The following is a 19920-nucleotide window of genomic DNA, read 5'->3' on the forward strand; positions in this document are numbered from 1 at the left end:
AAATATACTTTTTTTATAAATTGAATATAATAAATGGTCATAAGCCGTAATTCAATTTATATCGAAAAATAATATGCACATGCAAGTCCATTGAATTGCACTTTTGTAGTATCATGCAAGAGTTACTGAACCACGTGACAAACTTGAATTTATTACACCTGAAAATAAAAATCAGGCATTATGAAACGAGTCAATACAGTCCCTAAGTTGACAAGCATTTCCTCTTACCAACGCTAATATGCAGAGATATAGCGCCCTACACGCTTGTATAGATATATTTATTCAAGCCTGTAAAAATTATCTTTTGTGTTTACATATATGCTCCTATAAATCACGTAAATATTATAAAACTAAATGAGGTGTTGATAGAGTAAATCATATGACGTTCACAAATATTTACGCACCCTTGGATAAAAAATATAACTATTGCAAGCAGTAAGTTGTGAATTTTACTGTTAAATAAGAACTTTGAGAAATAAGGAACTGATATTCGAATAGTCAACAAAATTTAGATGTTCCTGAGAAATTCAAAAATAACTATTGTTGCAGTAGAAAGATTAAGTCACACCGCTAGGTGGATTAATTCGGGTTTTTAATTCAAAATGGATGTAGGAAAATATGATGGAACTGATTTTTCAAGTTTGGCTAATCACCTTCTTCCGGTTCCTGTCGTAAACTGGAATACCGGATTGTATAACAATTCCCCGAAAACTATTCCCCAGAAAATAAAACGCCGAAGCTTTTTTTCTAGAAAACTAAACCCCAGAAAGCACCAATAACCAGAAAACCATTGAGCAGAAAGCATTAATCCCCAGAAAATTAATATCCAGAAAGTACCAATTTCCAGAATACTATTCTCCAGGAGTAACTAATCAGCAGAATACTATTTTCCAAAAACAATTTTATATTCCTGGAGATGAAATCCGCGAAATAACAGTTACCACAAGGCGCGATTGCGCACCCCACATTTCAGTTAAAACTGCCCCATTTCCAATTATCTTATTTAATGCATCTTGCAAAATATGTATACATTTAGTTCTTAATTAGAAAATATTTCAATTTTTATTTAAAACTAGTTGACCTGACAAACTTCGTATTGCCACAAATTAAACTGTGTTGTACATAAATCGTGAATCTCGGATGACCTTTGTCACAATCTCGAGTTTTGCAAGTTTCTGGGGAGTTCATGGGTGTTTTAATATACAAATTTTCCTCACAGTAAAGTAGAAAAAAAACTCCCCCCATTGCTTAGCCTGATAAAATAAAGCGGATAGCATTTAAATATTCACCATCATTACAAACCATTTCGTCGAATACCATTTTGTGGAACACCAATTCTCGGTTGACCATAACGCGGAATATAGAATTTCGCAGAATACCATTTCGCGAAAACCCTTACGCGAGATGTACCATTCCACGGAAAATCTTTTCGTAGAAAGTACCATTTCGCAGGGGTGACCCAACTGAAGGAAAGTAATAGAGGTCAGTAGATCTAGGAAAATAAATAAACCTAGATAGAGGTGATCTCTACGGGGGGCTGTCTCCCCGCAGTGGCCGGCGAATCCGACGGCAGGTCGCCGGCAACACTCGCGGCCTGCGGCCGTCTCGCGCTGAATTATCTAATGTTACTATTGATAGTTTTAGGTGGTCTTGTTATTGATTAATATTTTATGAAAAAGTCTAAAATTTCTCGAGTTCGATTAGTTTTTGAGTTACGCAAAAATTTCTGTTTTATTTGTATGATAGTCCTTATCCCCCTACCACAGGGATGAGGGGTCTCAAACCATCATTAAAAAAAATCCTGCCTCCAAAACCCCCCACATGCAAATTTGGTTCCATTTGCTTGATTACTTTTCGAGTTATGAGGAAATTTGTATTTCATTTGTATGGGAGTCCCCCTCCTAAAAACGTAAGGGGTCCTAATTCATCATAGAAAAAATTCATGCCTCCAAAAACACCCACATGCAAAATATGGTTCCATTTGATTAATTAATTCTCGAGTTATAAGGAAATTTGTATTTCATTTGTATAGGAGTCCCCCTCCTAAAGTGGGGAGAGGTTTCAATTCACCATAGAAAAAATTTTTGTCTCCAAAAACACCCACATGTCAAATTTTGTTCCATTCGCTTGATTAGTTCCCGAGTTATGAGGAAATTTGTATTTGGAGGAGGGGCTCATTTAAAAGGGGGAGGGGTCATTATTCCCCTCCTAAAGAGGGGAGGGGTCTCAATTCACCATAGAAACCAAAATTGCCTACAAAAACACCCACATGCTAAATTTGGTTCCATTTGCTTGATTAGTTCTCGAGTTATAAGGAAATTTGTATTTCATTTGTATGGGAGCCCCCCTCCTAAAAAGGTAAGGAGTCTCAATTCATCATAGAAAAAATTCATGCCTCCAAAAACACCCACATGTAAAATGTTGTTCCATTTGCTTGATTAATTCTCGAGCTATGTAGAAATTTGTGTTTCATTTGTATGGGAGCCTTCCCCCCTCTTAGTGAGAGGAGGGATCTCCAACCATCATAAGAACCTTCCCTGGCACCAAAAACCCCTACATGCAAATTTTCACTCCGACCGGTTCAATAGTTTTCGATTCTATAACGAACATAGAGCAGACAGAAATCCATTTTTATAGGCATAGATTTGTATGGAAGCCCCCCTCTTATTGGGGGGACGGGTCTTTTGCCATCGAGAGAACCTTCCATAGCCCCAAAACCCCTACATGCAAATTTTCACGCCGATCGGTTCAGTAGTTTTCGATTCTAAAAGGAACATAGGGACAGACAGACAGAAAGAATTCCTTTTTTATAGGTATAGATATATGTAGATATGAAAATAGTCGGAATTTTCAATCATTTATTTATTTATTTATTTATTAGGGATATTTCATCTGACATAAAATATTGTCTACATGAATAAAATCTTATACTAAATTAAATCTGCGTAATCTCTGCGCAAACAAGCGCGACGGTTCACCAAAGTCAAACAATTCCTCCGCATTCGAAAAGGTCCTTACACATTCAGTAATTGGTTCGTTGTATCCAAACACAGTCCGATGAAATTGGGTCTGCAGTAAACCCGTCGAGCGCAGGGATCGTTGCGAAGCGCGAAAATTGATCATTGATAGTAAATTAGGGGCGTCAATTTCACCATTAATAACTTTTGCTACAAATAATGCCTGTTGCACCTTGCGTCTATGTTCTAGTGTGTCTAGGTCGAGTAAACGGCATCTGTCTGCGTATGGGGGCAAGTCGTCAGGATTTCGCCAAGGGAGGTGTCGCAGTGCTAGTCGGACAAACCTCCGTTGCACACGTTCAATGCGCAGGTTCCAAGTTAGCTGCTTTGGAAACCAAACTAGGCTGCAATTTTCTAATAGCTGACGAACAAGGGCGCAATACAACGATTTAAGACAGTGGGCATCCTTAAAGTTCCGACCAATCTTAAAGATGAATCCGAGCTGCCGTGATGCCTTGGAGATAATTGATTCACGATGCACATTGAACGTCATTTTTGTGTCCAGCAGGACTCCAAGGTCGTTAACTCGGTCCACTCTGCGTAACTCAATACCATCAACGGTGTAACCAAAAAGGATCGAGTTTTTAATGCGGTGAAAGCTCATAACTTCACATTTGGCAACGCTTATAATCAGCCAATTTTGTTTGCACCAGCTCGTAAACAAATCAAGCAAACCCTGCAGTCGACGGCAGTCATCTATATTTCCTATCGAGGCAAATAGTTTCAGGTCATCGGCGTACACTAACCTACAGCCGGTACCCAAAAGCAGCGCAATATCGTTGAAGAACAACAAGAAAAGCAATGGTCCCAAATTACTGCCCTGAGGAACTCCAGACTTATTAGTAAACACAGATGAAACAGCGGATCCAAGTTTTATACGAAGCACTCTGCCACTGAGGTATGAGTTCAACCATTTCACCATTTGTTGAGAAGCACCGAGTCGAGATAGTTTCCGCAAGAGTATTGTATGGTCAATTCTATCGAAAGCAGCTTTCAAGTCTGTATAGATGACATCAACTTGTTTCTTGTCTTCCATTTCCGAAATACACATCGATGTGAACTCTAGCAGGTTAGTGCATACAGACCTACCGGGCATAAAACCATGCTGAGCCGTTGAAATGTAATTCCTAGTGCAGGACAGCATCACGCTACTCACTATTATTTCAAACAGTTTTGATGATGCAGAAAGACTGGTGATTCCACGGTAATTCCTCACATTGTGACGATCACCCGATTTGAATACCGGGAACATGAACGACTGTTTCCAAATGGTGGGAAATTTGCCTTGTTCAAAAGATTTATTAAAAATAGAACATAACGGATTGGCCAGCACTGCAATGCAACGACTCAAAACTACGGCTGGGATACCATCAGGCCCCGCAGAAAAGGAGCGCTTTAGTTTTTTGGCGGCAGTTATCACCATGTCAGTAGTAATGGTAAACAAACCCAAGTCCACCAAATCGGCCGGAACAGGTGCAGCAGCAATTCCAGCAATACTATCGGGAGCAGTTTCAACAGCGAAAACTGAGGCGAAGAATTTCGCAAACATCTCGCAAGAGTCAGAGATTGAGATTGAGCCAGCAATAATGTATCTTCTATCTATATATATAAAAATGAAATGCTGTTCGTGTGTCCGGTATAGACTCGCAAACCGCTCGACGGATTTTGATGAAACTTGGCATACGCATTACGTCTGATGTGAGGAATGTTGTTAGCAGGGTTTGAGACCCCTCCCCCCTCTAGAAGGGGGGGCTCCCATACAAATGAAACAAAAATTTCTGCATAACTCGGGAACTAATCAAGCAAATGGCACCAAATTTGACATGTGAAGGTTTTTTGAGGCAGAAACTTTGTCTATGGTAGATTGAGACCCCTCTGTCTTTTAAGAGGGGGAGCTCCCATACAAATGAAACACCAATTTCTGCATAACTCGACTGTTAAACAACAAAATGGCACCAAATTTGACATGTTGGACTTTCTAGAGACAGAATTTTTTTCTGCAGTGATTTGAGACCCCTCCTCTTTTAGAAGGGGGGCTCCCATACAAATGAAACAAAAATTTCTGCATAAACCAACTGTTAATCAAGCAAATGGCACCAAATTTGACATGTGGGGCTTTCTAGAGACAGGATTTTTTCTATGGTGGTTTGAGACCCCTCCCCTTTTAGAAGGGGGGGGGGGCTCCCATACAAATGAAACAAAAATTTCCTCATAATTCAACTGTTAATCAAGCAAATGGAACCAAATTTAACATGTGGGGGTTTCTAGAGACAGGATTTTTTTCTAAGGCGGATTAAGACCCTTCTCCCCTCTGCCAGGGGGGGATACCATACAAAAGAAACATAAATTTCTGCATAACTCGACTGTTAATCAAGCAAATGGAACCGCATGTGGCATATGGGGGTTTTTGGACGCAAGTTTTTTTCTACGGTAGTTTGTGACCCCTTCCCCCTCTGGAAGGGTGGGGGTGGCTCTCATACAAATTAAACCAGAAATTTTTGCATAATTCAAAAAGTAATCGAGCTCGAGAAATTTTGGATTCTTCCATAAAACATTAGTCAGTAACAATACCACCAAAAACTAGATGATTCCGTCCATACGAAAAGATAGAATAAATTTGGAACAAAATTGTTAATAATAAATCCGTGAAGCCTAGATAATGAGTCAAATTAAATAAATGTGAGAAAAGGTAATAATTTTTTGAAAAACAAAATTGAAGAAAAAATACATTATTGAAATGAAAATATAAAGAAAAAAAATGTTGAAATTACTCTAAGTCTATGGTTTTGCCTTTCTACTATATAAATATATAGTATAAAGGTATAGAAATCACTTGGAAAACCGGAAATGGAAAGAAGGTCCTGCGGGCCGAATGTTATATACCATTCGACTCAGTTTCGAAAACTGAGCATTTTCTGTGTGTGTGTATGTATGTGTGTGTGTGTGTGTGTGTGTGTGTATGTGACGCTTTTAATCTCACTCACTTTTCTCGGAGATGGCTGGACCGATTTTTATGTTCTTAGTGTCAAATGAAAGGTCTAGGTGTCCCATTGGTCGCTATTGAATTTCATACTGATCGGACTTTTAGTTCAAAAGTTATGTATAAAAATACGAAAAATATGGGACTTCATTATCTCATAGGTCTCTTAACCGATTTGAACAAAATTGATTGCATATGAAAGAGGAGCCTTGCAAACCCTCAACTTCCAAATTTCATGACGATTGGACTTGTAGTTTGAAAGTTACATAAAGAAATGTGAAAAAATAGTATTTAAAACATATTTATGTAACATATAAGCATTAATTTAATGAAAAACATCACACATTTTATGATTATTTGAAAATTACTGCTGAGATCTATCAAACGAAACCGAGTTATTTAAAATCGGACGCTTCATTCAAAAGTTATTCTAACTTTAACACTTAAGCAGCGTATATTAAACCGTTAAAACGTGTGAAATCAAAACATATCAATCAAATGTTGATTGTATTCAATGTATGAGATGTGTGTGATGTATGTGTGTATGTATGTATCTATGTATGTATGTATGTATGTATGTATGTATGTATGTATGTATGTATGTATGTATGTATGTATGTATGTATGTATGTATGTATGTATGTATGTATGTATGTATGTATGTATGTATGTATGTATGTATGTATGTATGTATGTATGTATGTATGTATGTATGTATGTATGTATGTATGTGTGTATGTATGTGTGTATGTATGTATCTATGTATGTGATGACAATTTGCAATTTTAAAATTTGCAATGAAATTCAAGAAAAGTGAGAAACATGTCAATTGTCTGAAGTTTTTTAAGCCTCTTAGTGGAATACGAACTCTGAAATTAAAGAAAAGAAAAAACTTTTACCAACTAAATTCCACTATTTAATATTTATTCGCGACAGATACGTATACGCTTTGAAATAAGACACTGATGAAGCCTGCACGTCGTAGGTGAACTACGTATCTGTTGCAAATATATATTAAATAGTGGGATTCAATCGAAAAGTTTTTTCTTTTCTTTGATTTCAGATTTCAATTGTCATTTTCTTCACTTGCTGTTACTCACAATTGTACAAGAAAAGCAAAAAGCGAAGAAAAGCAGTTTATTTAAGCATGTAGGTATAGTGGTGTATAGAATCAAAAATACTAGTGAGTTGATTTTTCCAAATAAATTTGTACAAATTCCAAACAAATTCTGCGCATCAATAGATGCTCTTTTCAATCAATAGATACTAGAGCTTAGAAATGTTATATGAAAAATAGGAAGTAAACGTTGCACGGTAGAAATTTTGTAAGATTTCTTTTCGTTAGTGATATTTTAAAGGACAGATGTCTTATGTCATGTATCATGTTTTAATAAATAAATCAAAAAAAGACAAGCACTGGGAATCATATCGATCGTATTTCCCATTCTCAAGCATGTTTATGGCGCAGCTTTGGCACTATTTTTCGACCTCATCTTGTTTTCCTAACCCTCCAACATTGTAAAAACGATGCGATCAAGCAAATGACTATCTTTTCATGAAAGTACATTCAAAAGAAGCTTAAGTTTTGATTTTCATGCAAAAATAATTATCTGAAGGAGTGCTAGCTAAGAAATAGTTCCATTTCTCGTTTTCATATCTAATGCTCTATTCAGTAATTTTTTTCAGTAATTCAGATATATTGCAAAATTGAAGCCAAGCAAACCAATAGTAAAATTTTGAGATCAATCATTTTGTTGTAGATATCCTTTTTCGTCAAAAGCGAAATATTATAATAATTTTTCTGAACTCTTGTTTTTCAAAGACGCTAACTTTTGAATGCATGGTATTAATATCAAAATATCAAAAAATCTGCTATGAACAAATACTTCATATTGTCAATTCAAAACAAGTTTCGTATGTGGCTCTGAAGCCCGAAAGTTAAGGCCGTCTGTAGACCCGTTAGAGGGTTAATTTCTAATTTTCTTTACATATTCATTCAAGTGTGTAAAAATTATCTTTTGTGTTTACATTATTTTTCTATAAATATTATAAAACTAAATAAGGTGTTCATCAAGTAACATAAATGACGCTTACATGTATTTACGCACCCAAGGAAAGAAAATATAATTATTCTACACAATACGTTGTGAATTTTACTGGCAAATAAGGATTTGAGGAATACGGAACGGATATTTAAAAATGTAGTCTAACATAACATCTATACATCTACAATTAAGTTCCAGAAAAATTAAATAATGATTATTGTGGCAGTAGAAAGGCTAGGTCACGCCGCTAGGTGGATTAATTCGGGTTTTTGACCAGTTTTCAACTGTTTTCAAACGAACTTCATTTCAGCAAACGAACTGATATTTATTGCGATTTTGACAACCTTGCTATTTTAAGGGTTAGTAATAAAACTAAAATTGCTACGTGGTCTTAGAAATTTGCAGTATGATTTGGAAATATCTTGGTTTGTCAAAAAGAAAGCTGTTGGTTGCAAGATTACAATTATCTTCAGCATTATGCATCTACCCCCTTTTTAGAATGGCGCAGCAACACGCGCCGGGTCCTCTAGTCCTTTATACACACAATAAACAGAACGTCCTCTAAATCAGTGGTGCGCAGACATAGGCGTGGTGCGGGCCAAATCAGATCGCCCCATGAGTCCGCGGGCCGCAATGACCTCTGACGATTTCTGCGCATAACTAAATGTAACATTGGCGGCAGCAAAATCCGATTTTTAGGAATCACCACAAGATTTTAACTGGAAAGCAATCAGATCTATAATATGCACGAGGTATTACGACTGATTTGAGTGACCTCTGTGTCACCAACAAAATTATTCATAAGTTCTCCATCCCTCAAACCAGTCCGCGGGCCGCACGAATCATCACGAAGGGCCGCAGTTTGGCCATCATTGCTCTAAACTATTCGTTATAACCAAAAAATATGGGTCATTCCACGCGAAGTGTCCGAGTCACCTGTAATCGACCTTCACGGATTTCAACCAAATTTGGTCAGATTGTTCGTTTTGGGCGAAAAAGCACAAATCCCAAGTTTGGTGCCGATTGAACCCCCCTCCCTTCGATTAATGGGAGCCCCCCTCTTTTTAATGAATAGCCCCATTTTTGCTAAATTCTTTTGCTTATATCTCCGTAGATATTAAGTTTAGAAACAAACTTTCTTTTGCATTTTCAAGGAAAATTATCCAAGGAATCCGAAAAAGATATCAGTTTTTATTAACAGTGCTGCCAAATATTGTTATTTTCGATTTGAAAACTAAATTTGCATTTTTTTCCAATGAAGACAATTTGATCTCGAAAATTTCAACACCATCGTATTCCTCGGACTTTTTTACTTAAGAAAGACTCATCACCCCGAGGTATTCTTAGCCGATTCCAAGATACATCGTTTTGAAATAAACAACACCTAATTTATCATATAAAATTACAAGCAAAATAAAGCTTTTTGAAACATGACCAATCTCCCGAACAGTGATACCAACTATTATTAGGACACTATCAATCCATTTTATTTATCAATTTTATATCAGTATTAACATGTATGGCATTAACAGTATAAATATATTTTTATTTCTCTTAATAATTCTTTCCTTCTGCTTTTATTGCTTATTTCTATGACACTATCTTGAATGTTGTCCCTGATTTTGATTCGGAAATAGTTTTCATTATAACAGTGTTGGTACCTGAAGGAATTGCAGCATGCATAGATCGGATACCAGGAATAGATGCTGCTGACTTGATCTTGATCGATCCTTCAAAATTTGTTTTTCTTCGCAGCATTCTGCGGCCGACACGAATTTCACATTAAATTTACAATTATTTAGCGCCCAGTTGTGAAGTTGTTTGGGTGTCTGTACACTCTTAAATACTTTTTTCGTTTTTTGCTTTGCTCGTCCGATTGCGAGTAACAGCAAGTAAAGAAAATGACAATTGAAATGTTTCTCACTCTTCTTGTATTTCTATGCAAATTTTAAAATTGCAAATCGCATATACAAACATACACACATACACACATACATACATACATACATACATACATACACGCATGCATGCATACATATACAAACATAACACATACATTGAATACAATCGACCCTTGATTAATTTATTTCGTTTTTATACATTTTAACGGTTTAATATACGGTGCTTAAATGTTAAAGTTTGAATAACTTTTGAATAAATCGTCCGATTTTCAGTAACTTGGTTTCGTTTGATAGATCTCAACAGTAACTTTCAAATAATAATCTTCCATTGAATAGTTTTCAAGTTCCATAGTTCATTTTTCCATAAAGATATTCAATTCGCCAAAAAATATAAATTGTACTCAGTGATTCCCGTCACCCAGTACCGGGCACCGAGCCGTTCCCCAATACCGGACAGCAAAATGCTTTGTTTAGTTCAGTCAAATTCTTGAATGAAATCAAGATTTTGCAAAAAGAGATTGAGAAGAAAGAAACCATCATTCATACCAAACCCGTCATCTTAAATATGAAAAAAGCAAGGAAACCAGTTGATGATCGATGCACAGTGGGACCATTCTGGAAAAAGGCGGTCAAAAGTCTTTTCTCGCTTTTCCTGACTTTTTCGAGCTTAGATGTCTTAGGAGAAGTTTCATAAAAAAGCATTCTGCATCTAATGACATTTTCATATAATTGGATATTAAGGGGATAACAAATTTGAAAAAAATAATTTTATAAGAACCAGATAGCATGGTCATACTTGTCTGAGTTCAGGGCTGATTTTATAATAATATGGCGATTTATTCATTTTGCAGCGTAAAAACCTGATAAAAGGGGCGAATTCTGGGGTCGTTACCCTACCTCTCCATTGTATCTTACTATCATTCTTTCGTGAGCCCGGGAAGGTGATTTTGATACCGTGCGCGAGCCGGGAGCTGAAGATTTTTGCGACACTTCATTTCAAAGAAATTAAATTTCGTGACATGGACGAGATAAACAAAAACAATATTTACCAACTATTTGTTGGTTCAAATGTCAAAGGTTATACCGCTTTTAACGGTAAACACAAAAGAAACAGAGACTAACACCAAACACTAACAAGCATAATTGGCATAACATTGATTGAATTGCTTGTCATGATCTATATAAATGGATACTCAAATGGAAACGCAGTTTGCAATGAAGCAGTGAAATTAACCGAGGTTGTAAAAATATGGTTTCCACAGGCGTAACAGAGTTTCTGTGGATTATTTTCACGTTTAAACTCATGCTTTGTTACGCTCATTTTTCTTACTGTTCTTACTATTTTCACAATTCTTACTATTAAGAATTCAATCACTCTTCAAGCATGATCATGAGCATGATATTCAAATGCGCAAATATTACTGTTTTAGTAAAATGGTCATAACTTCTACAATTTTCAACCGATTGTGATCATTAACCCCATGATTTCTTTGTTTTTTATCGGCCTTTAAGACCTACATTAAACGAAATTTATGATATGCGTTAATCTTGTATAAAACCTTTGACAAAGTTGAAATTATTCAAAAAAATGCGTTCTTTTTTGTTTTGTTGTGAACAAATTCTCAAATATCTACAGTACTATTATTCTTACAGAAACATGAAGTTCAAGTAATCGATAGCAAATTTTCTCCTCTTTAATATGGAAAAAAGAGATTTGAAATTGGTGCACCGCAGCCGGAGAAATTTGTGTTTATGTGCATGTACTTTTTTTCTTTAACCAAAATTTCAAATTTAATGCATATCTCAAAAACTTTCCTACTTTAAACTTTTCTGATCACATTTTCGGATTCAGCGACCAATTTTACATGAAAAATCACCTTCAGCTTACTGAGTTCACGATTTTTGTTTTATTTTGTTAACTAGTGCTATTTTTGGCGGAGTACAAACGGAAAGCGGAGAGTGGCGGAAACGTATGAATCATGAGTTACAGGCACTGCTTGGAGAGATTCCCATCGTACACCTGGCGAAAGTTGGGAGACTACGGTGGGCTGGCCACGTCGCAACTCGCAAGGATGCCGGACGACTGTGTAGTGACATCCGTTCTCTTCAAGAACCCCTCCGGCACCAGGAATAGAGGGGCTCAATGTGCTAGATGGCTCGACCAGGTTGAAGCCGTCTTGCGTGTGTCGAGACGCGCAACGAATTGGCGACGAGTAGCCCAGGACCGTGTACAATGGAGAGGAATTCTTGATACGGCAAGAGTCACCCCGGCTCTCGGCAGAATAAGTAAGTAGGTAAATACTTAAATTATCCATGCCATACCAAATGCAGCAATCCTCGCAGCTACATTTACTTATTTAGAATAAAAGCTAGTCTGGACAAATTTCGGAAAAACTACTTATGCACAGTTGCTGTTTAGATAAAGTCTTTGCATCCACAATGGTTTATTGGTTTGTGAGAGAGTGCTACCAATATTATAGACAAGTTGGCGTGAAATCCGTTCAATGCAAGAAAATGGCTTAGTTACTCGGAAACCAAGGCACAAGAAAAAAGCTCCATTTTTTTGTTACATTACTATTAAGTAACTATTTTCATTCAAGTTTTACAACTGATTATTTTTTAATTATTTTCGTTTATACAGTTCTTCGTTCAAGCTTCAACGATATTAACAAAGGTTATAACATAGTATAAAAGACTTCGAACGAAAGCTATCAGTTGTGAAATATTTTAGGAATTGCAACTACCAACTATAATTGTAGTTTGACCACTCTTCAATATTCAATACTTTTTGCTATCTACTCCGTTGAAATTATAATTTAATTTTCTTGGTGTCATAAACTGTTCTAGTATCGCATCAGTTACATCTTGCCGTTTCCTTTGATGGTCGGCAACGATTGATTGAAGTGTTTCTATTGCTATTTTTTTTAGCTCACCACTAAGCAGTTCTCCTTTGCTGTATGAAATTCGAATTCTTTCCAATTCCTCATCATCGTACATGAAGAAACGCAATAGCTGATAGCTCACATCGATATCAGTGTTGCCTCCAAATTCTCGATGCTCTTCCAAAGTTGGTCTTCCTCCTGAAAATGCATGCTTATTGATTTTGTTTTTTATTTGCTTCGGTGTGTCAGTAAGAAAAACAGCCGAATTTGTATCACTAGCCGACATTTTTGTTTTGGCCCCCTGTAATGCTGGGAAGAAGCTTGAATGGAGAAGCACTGGTTTTGGAAAACCTAACCGTGGTGCAACGTCTCTAGTCATTCGGAAGTACGGATCTTGATCAATAGCACATGGTATTAGAACAGGCAGTTTATCTTTTCCAAAAATGAAAGGAAATGTAGTTGAAAAAGCAGGAGCTGCTTGTGCGGCAGGGAATCCAATTTTTCCTATCACATCCGAGTCCACGAATCCAAATATGCCTTTAACTTGGTTGAAAGTTACACACTTTTGAATACGTATAATGTTTTGATAAAATGCTGGACATCGTCCCATGTAATCGAGGTTTGCAAAAATGAATGTTTTACCAACATCGAACCCCATGGCAATAATATCCTTGGCGTTTTCTCGAGCCATCTTCATAGATTGTTCTACCGTCAAATCCTTCCATAGCGTTTTTTCATCGTCGGTCATTTGAATTACTAAGGGAACATCAAATGTCTCCTGCAACCACCTAAAACAAATAAACCTCAAGTTAGTACAATTGTATTTGTAAACAATGTAGGAAACTGATTTTAAAACATCGTTATTCGTTATCGTTATTATTACATCAGTATTTGTGCGTTATTAAAAAGGTAGGTTTCTCTCCAATTGTCAAATAAATATTGTTTCTTTTTGCCTTTTTACTATATGAAAATATAGTATAAAGGTATAGGAAGGCCCAGCGGGTCGAATGTCATATACCATTTGACTCAGTTTCGAAAACTGAGAATTTTCTGTGTGTGTATGTGTATGTGTGTGTATGTGTATGTGTGTGTATGTGTATGTGTGTAACGCTTTTAATCTCACTCACTTTTCTCAGAGAAGACTGGACCGATTTTGATGGTCTTAGTGTCAAATGAAAGGTCTAGTTGTCCCATAGGTCGCTATTGTATTTCATATTGATCGGACTTTTAGTTCAAAAATAATGTATAAAAATACGAAAAATACGAGACTTCATTATCTCATAGGTCCCTTAATCGACTTGAACAAAATTGATTGCATATGAAAGGGGAGTCTGTCAAACCCTTAACTTCCAAATATCATGATGATTGGGCCTGTGGCTTAGAAGTTACATAAATAAATGTGAAGAAAAAGTATTTAAAACATATTTTTGTAATGCATAAGCATTAGTTCACTGAGAAACAGCCTATAATTTATTATTAGTTGAAAATTACTGTTGAGATCTATCAAATGAAACTGTGTTATTGAAAAACGGTAGATTTACTCAAAAGTTATTCAAACTTTAAGACTTAAGCACCTTATATTAAACCGTTCAAAACGTATAAAATCAAAATATATCCATCAAGAGTCGACTAAATTCAATGTATGTGTGAATTATGTATGTATGTATGAATATATGCATGTATGTATGTATGTATGTATGTATGTATGTATGTATGTATGTATGTATGTATGTATGTATGTATGTATGTATGTATGTATGTATGTATGTATGTATGTATGTATGTATGTATGTATGTATGTATGTATGTATGTATGTATGTATGTATGTATGTATGTATGTATGTATGTATGTATGTATGTATGTATGTATGTATGTATGTATGTATGTATGTATGTATGTATGTATGTATGTATGTATGTATGTATGTATGTATGTATGTATGTATGTATGTATGTATGTATGTATGTATGTATGTATGTATGTATGTATGTATGTATGTATGTATGTATGTATGTATGTATGTATGTATGTATGTATGTATGTATGTATGTATGTATGTATGTATGTATGTATGTATGTATGTATGTATGTATGTATGTATGTATGTATGTATGTATGTATGTATGTATGTATGTATGTGAATGTGTATGATACAATTTGCCATTTTGAAATTTGCATTGAAATACAAGAACAGTACAATTGCCATTTTCTTCACTTACTGTTACTCAAAATTGGACAAGAAAAGCAAAAAGCAAAGAAATGCAGTTGATTTAGGCATAATGGTGTATATCCAATCCTATACACCATTATACCGAAATCAAGTTAATGAATTGATTTTCCCAAAAAAAATTATATAAATTTCAAACAAATTTTGCGCATCAATAGATGCTTTTTCCAATCAATAGATGCTGGAGCTTAGAAATTTAACATGAAAAATAGAAAAACAAGTTGCTAGTAATTTAATACGATTTGTTTTCGTTAGTAACACTTTAAGGTAAAAAGGTATTGAATCCAAACATGACCGGGAAAATAGCCTCACATGGGCGCCATCATTCCAGCCATGTTTGGATTCAGCACCGTTTCACCTTAAAAGACAGAAGTCTAATGTCATGTATCACGTTTTAATTAATAAATATGCGACCGCTCATGCCAACGAAAAGGCAAGCACTGGAAATCACATCGATCATATTTCATATTCAGGCACTTCATGGCACTGCTTGCGCACTATTTCTTTGATCTCATCTCGTGTCCTTAACCCTCTAACGTGCAACATCGTAAAAACGATGCGATCAAGCTAATGACACTTTTTTCATGAAAGTACATTGAAAAGAAGCTTAAGTTTTGATTTTCATGCAAAAATAATTATCTAAAGGAGCGCCAACTAAGAAAACGTCCAATGTCTCTTTTTCGTTTTTCATATCTAATGCTCGGTTATTTTTTTTAAATTCAGATAGGTATATTGTGAAATTGATGTCAAACGAACTCATAATAAAATTTTGAGGTTAATCATTTTGTTCTAGATTTTCTTGTCTTCAAAAGTGAAAAAGGAAATATTCGAAACAAGCTGCGTATGTGGCTTTTAAGGCCGTCTGTAGACCCATTAGAGGGTTAATTTCTATTTTTTACAGATATATTTATTCAAGTATCTATGTAGGTATGGGAACTACCACCTATCTTAGCAGAACAACTGTTCATAGCAATGGGCATATCTTGACAAGGTGAATCGTACAAACATAACGATTGGTCACGTTTACCAGCTCCTGTATGAAGGGCCAAAAGGGAATCGGTCGGCAAGCAACATCACTTACACGTACCAAGGGTATTTAAGAATCTCCTTCCAGAAACTAGATCACATGAGTCAATCGTTGAATGGCCCCAATAGGTGGGGAGAAGGGCCCGCTCATTATCCACAATGTGTTGTTAGCCGGGCCAAGATTAACCTTAGGAAGTTGACCACTTCACTCTCCCTAAGCACACTGTTTCTAACCTCCCATTCATTGATGTTATTGTATTTGTGTACTTTAAAAATATAATTTTAAAGTGATTTTCTTTAATTACTTCTGTCATTGCACTTATTTATGGTCTTTGGGTTATAGGTCATAGTTGAATACTTTCTTAGATTGTGGATATATTTAATATATAAATATTTTCAATGTGAGTGCTCTGGTCCATACAACCCGTTTTCTGTCATGTACTATTATTTATTCTTTTTTATGATCTTTTTGTGTTATAATTGTGTTACTGGATCATAATTATGTTTAAACTTTACGATGCTTTCTATTTTGTTTTTTTTCTAATATTTCGAGTGATTCCATTATGCTTTTCAATTTTAAGAAATCCGAAATATTGATGTAAAAAAACTAAGAGAAATCAGTTCACCGATACCAAAGCTTATGTGCTATTAACCCTTTCGATTTGTCCGAAGCAGTTATTAGATACCGATAGATATTTGTTGCTATGCCCGAACGCTGTCCTGAGACAAACGTATCAATTTGGCAATTACATCGAAAACTATGGTTGCGCGAGTTACCTTTTGGCATCCTTCGATCATAAAAAATACTTAAAAACCCTGACAACTTTATCAGGGAGTTGTTCAAAAGCTATCAAGTTTTTGATATTCGATTATCATATAATGGTAGTCACGCGCGCGATATTCCTAAGTAACGATTTCACGTGTCTAATGCGTCGTTTAAAACGCTACAATATACGTTCTGGTATGTAAACACGTCATTATTAAGTGTGCCCAAGTCAATTTAATGATCTTCAAAAACCACCGCTGTCGAAAAAATGCAACGAGCGAGGCACGAAAACGAACAATGCCATACGAAACGACACTCAGTATGTAATCACCAATTATATGAGACATTCGAAAATTGTCTTGTAAAGTCATAATGACGAAAATTAAGATATAAAATATACTTTTTTTATAAATTGAATATAATAAATGGTCATAAGCCGTAATTCAATTTATATCGAAAAATAATATGCACATGCAAGTCCATTGAATTGCACTTTTGTAGTATCATGCAAGAGTTACTGAACCACGTGACAAACTTGAATTTATTACACCTGAAAATAAAAATCAGGCATTATGAAACGAGTCAATACAGTCCCTAAGTTGACAAGCATTTCCTCTTACCAACGCTAATATGCAGAGATATAGCGCCCTACACGCTTGTATAGATATATTTATTCAAGCCTGTAAAAATTATCTTTTGTGTTTACATATATGCTCCTATAAATCACGTAAATATTATAAAACTAAATGAGGTGTTGATAGAGTAAATCATATGACGTTCACAAATATTTACGCACCCTTGGATAAAAAATATAACTATTGCAAGCAGTAAGTTGTGAATTTTACTGTTAAATAAGAACTTTGAGAAATAAGGAACTGATATTCGAATAGTCAACAAAATTTAGATGTTCCTGAGAAATTCAAAAATAACTATTGTTGCAGTAGAAAGATTAAGTCACACCGCTAGGTGGATTAATTCGGGTTTTTAATTCAAAATGGATGTAGGAAAATATGATGGAACTGATTTTTCAAGTTTGGCTAATCACCTTCTTCCGGTTCCTGTCGTAAACTGGAATACCGGATTGTATAACAATTCCCCGAAAACTATTCCCCAGAAAATAAAACGCCGAAGCTTTTTTTCTAGAAAACTAAACCCCAGAAAGCACCAATAACCAGAAAACCATTGAGCAGAAAGCATTAATCCCCAGAAAATTAATATCCAGAAAGTACCAATTTCCAGAATACTATTCTCCAGGAGTAACTAATCAGCAGAATACTATTTTCCAAAAACAATTTTATATTCCTGGAGATGAAATCCGCGAAATAACAGTTACCACAAGGCGCGATTGCGCACCCCACATTTCAGTTAAAACTGCCCCATTTCCAATTATCTTATTTAATGCATCTTGCAAAATATGTATACATTTAGTTCTTAATTAGAAAATATTTCAATTTTTATTTAAAACTAGTTGACCTGACAAACTTCGTATTGCCACAAATTAAACTGTGTTGTACATAAATCGTGAATCTCGGATGACCTTTGTCACAATCTCGAGTTTTGCAAGTTTCTGGGGAGTTCATGGGTGTTTTAATATACAAATTTTCCTCACAGTAAAGTAGAAAAAAAACTCCCCCCATTGCTTAGCCTGATAAAATAAAGCGGATAGCATTTAAATATTCACCATCATTACAAACCATTTCGTCGAATACCATTTTGTGGAACACCAATTCTCGGTTGACCATAACGCGGAATATAGAATTTCGCAGAATACCATTTCGCGAAAACCCTTACGCGAGATGTACCATTCCACGGAAAATCTTTTCGTAGAAAGTACCATTTCGCAGGGGTGACCCAACTGAAGGAAAGTAATAGAGGTCAGTAGATCTAGGAAAATAAATAAACCTAGATAGAGGTGATCTCTACGGGGGGCTGTCTCCCCGCAGTGGCCGGCGAATCCGACGGCAGGTCGCCGGCAACACTCGCGGCCTGCGGCCGTCTCGCGCTGAATTATCTAATGTTACTATTGATAGTTTTAGGTGGTCTTGTTATTGATTAATATTTTATGAAAAAGTCTAAAATTTCTCGAGTTCGATTAGTTTTTGAGTTACGCAAAAATTTCTGTTTTATTTGTATGATAGTCCTTATCCCCCTACCACAGGGATGAGGGGTCTCAAACCATCATTAAAAAAAATCCTGCCTCCAAAACCCCCCACATGCAAATTTGGTTCCATTTTCTTGATTACTTTTCGAGTTATGAGGAAATTTGTATTTCATTTGTATGGGAGTCCCCCTCCTAAAAACGTAAGGGGTCCTAATTCATCATAGAAAAAATTCATGCCTCCAAAAACACCCACATGCAAAATATGGTTCCATTTGATTAATTAATTCTCGAGTTATAAGGAAATTTGTATTTCATTTGTATAGGAGTCCCCCTCCTAAAGTGGGGAGAGGTTTCAATTCACCATAGAAAAAATTTTTGTCTCCAAAAACACCCACATGTCAAATTTTGTTCCATTCGCTTGATTAGTTCCCGAGTTATGAGGAAATTTGTATTTCATGTGTATGGAAATAAGAGGAATAATGACCCCTCCCCCTTTTAAATGGAGGAGGGGCTCATTTAAAAGGGGGAGGGGTCATTATTCCCCTCCTAAAGAGGGGAGGGGTCTCAATTCACCATAGAAACCAAAATTGCCTACAAAAACACCCACATGCTAAATATGGTTCCATTTGCTTGATTAGTTCTCGAGTTATAAGGAAATTTGTATTTCATTTGTATGGGAGCCCCCCTCCTAAAAAGGTAAGGAGTCTCAATTCATCATAGAAAAAATTCATGCCTCCAAAAACACCCACATGTAAAATGTTGTTCCATTTGCTTGATTAATTCTCGAGCTATGTAGAAATTTGTGTTTCATTTGTATGGGAGCCTTCCCCCCTCTTAGTGAGAGGAGGGATCTCCAACCATCATAAGAACCTTCCCTGGCACCAAAAACCCCTACATGCAAATTTTCACTCCGACCGGTTCAATAGTTTTCGATTCTATAACGAACATAGAGCAGACAGAAATCCATTTTTAT

General features: G+C 35.8%; 1 protein-coding gene across 1 annotated transcript in view; it reads right to left on the reverse strand.

Annotated features, from left to right (window-relative positions):
* Window positions 1-12053: 12053 nt before the first annotated feature.
* Window positions 12054-19920, reverse strand: part of LOC128739094 (tryptophan--tRNA ligase, cytoplasmic-like) — a 95623-nt gene continuing 87756 nt past the window's right edge. Inside the window, exon 4 of the mRNA XM_053834527.1 lies at window positions 12054-13613. Within this exon, the coding sequence (XP_053690502.1) occupies window positions 12722-13613 (892 nt within the window). The 3' untranslated portion in view covers window positions 12054-12721. The remainder of the gene's footprint in view (window positions 13614-19920) is intronic.

Source organism: Sabethes cyaneus, chromosome 1 (assembly GCF_943734655.1).
Source record: "Sabethes cyaneus chromosome 1, idSabCyanKW18_F2, whole genome shotgun sequence".
NCBI lineage: Eukaryota > Metazoa > Arthropoda > Insecta > Diptera > Culicidae > Sabethes > Sabethes cyaneus.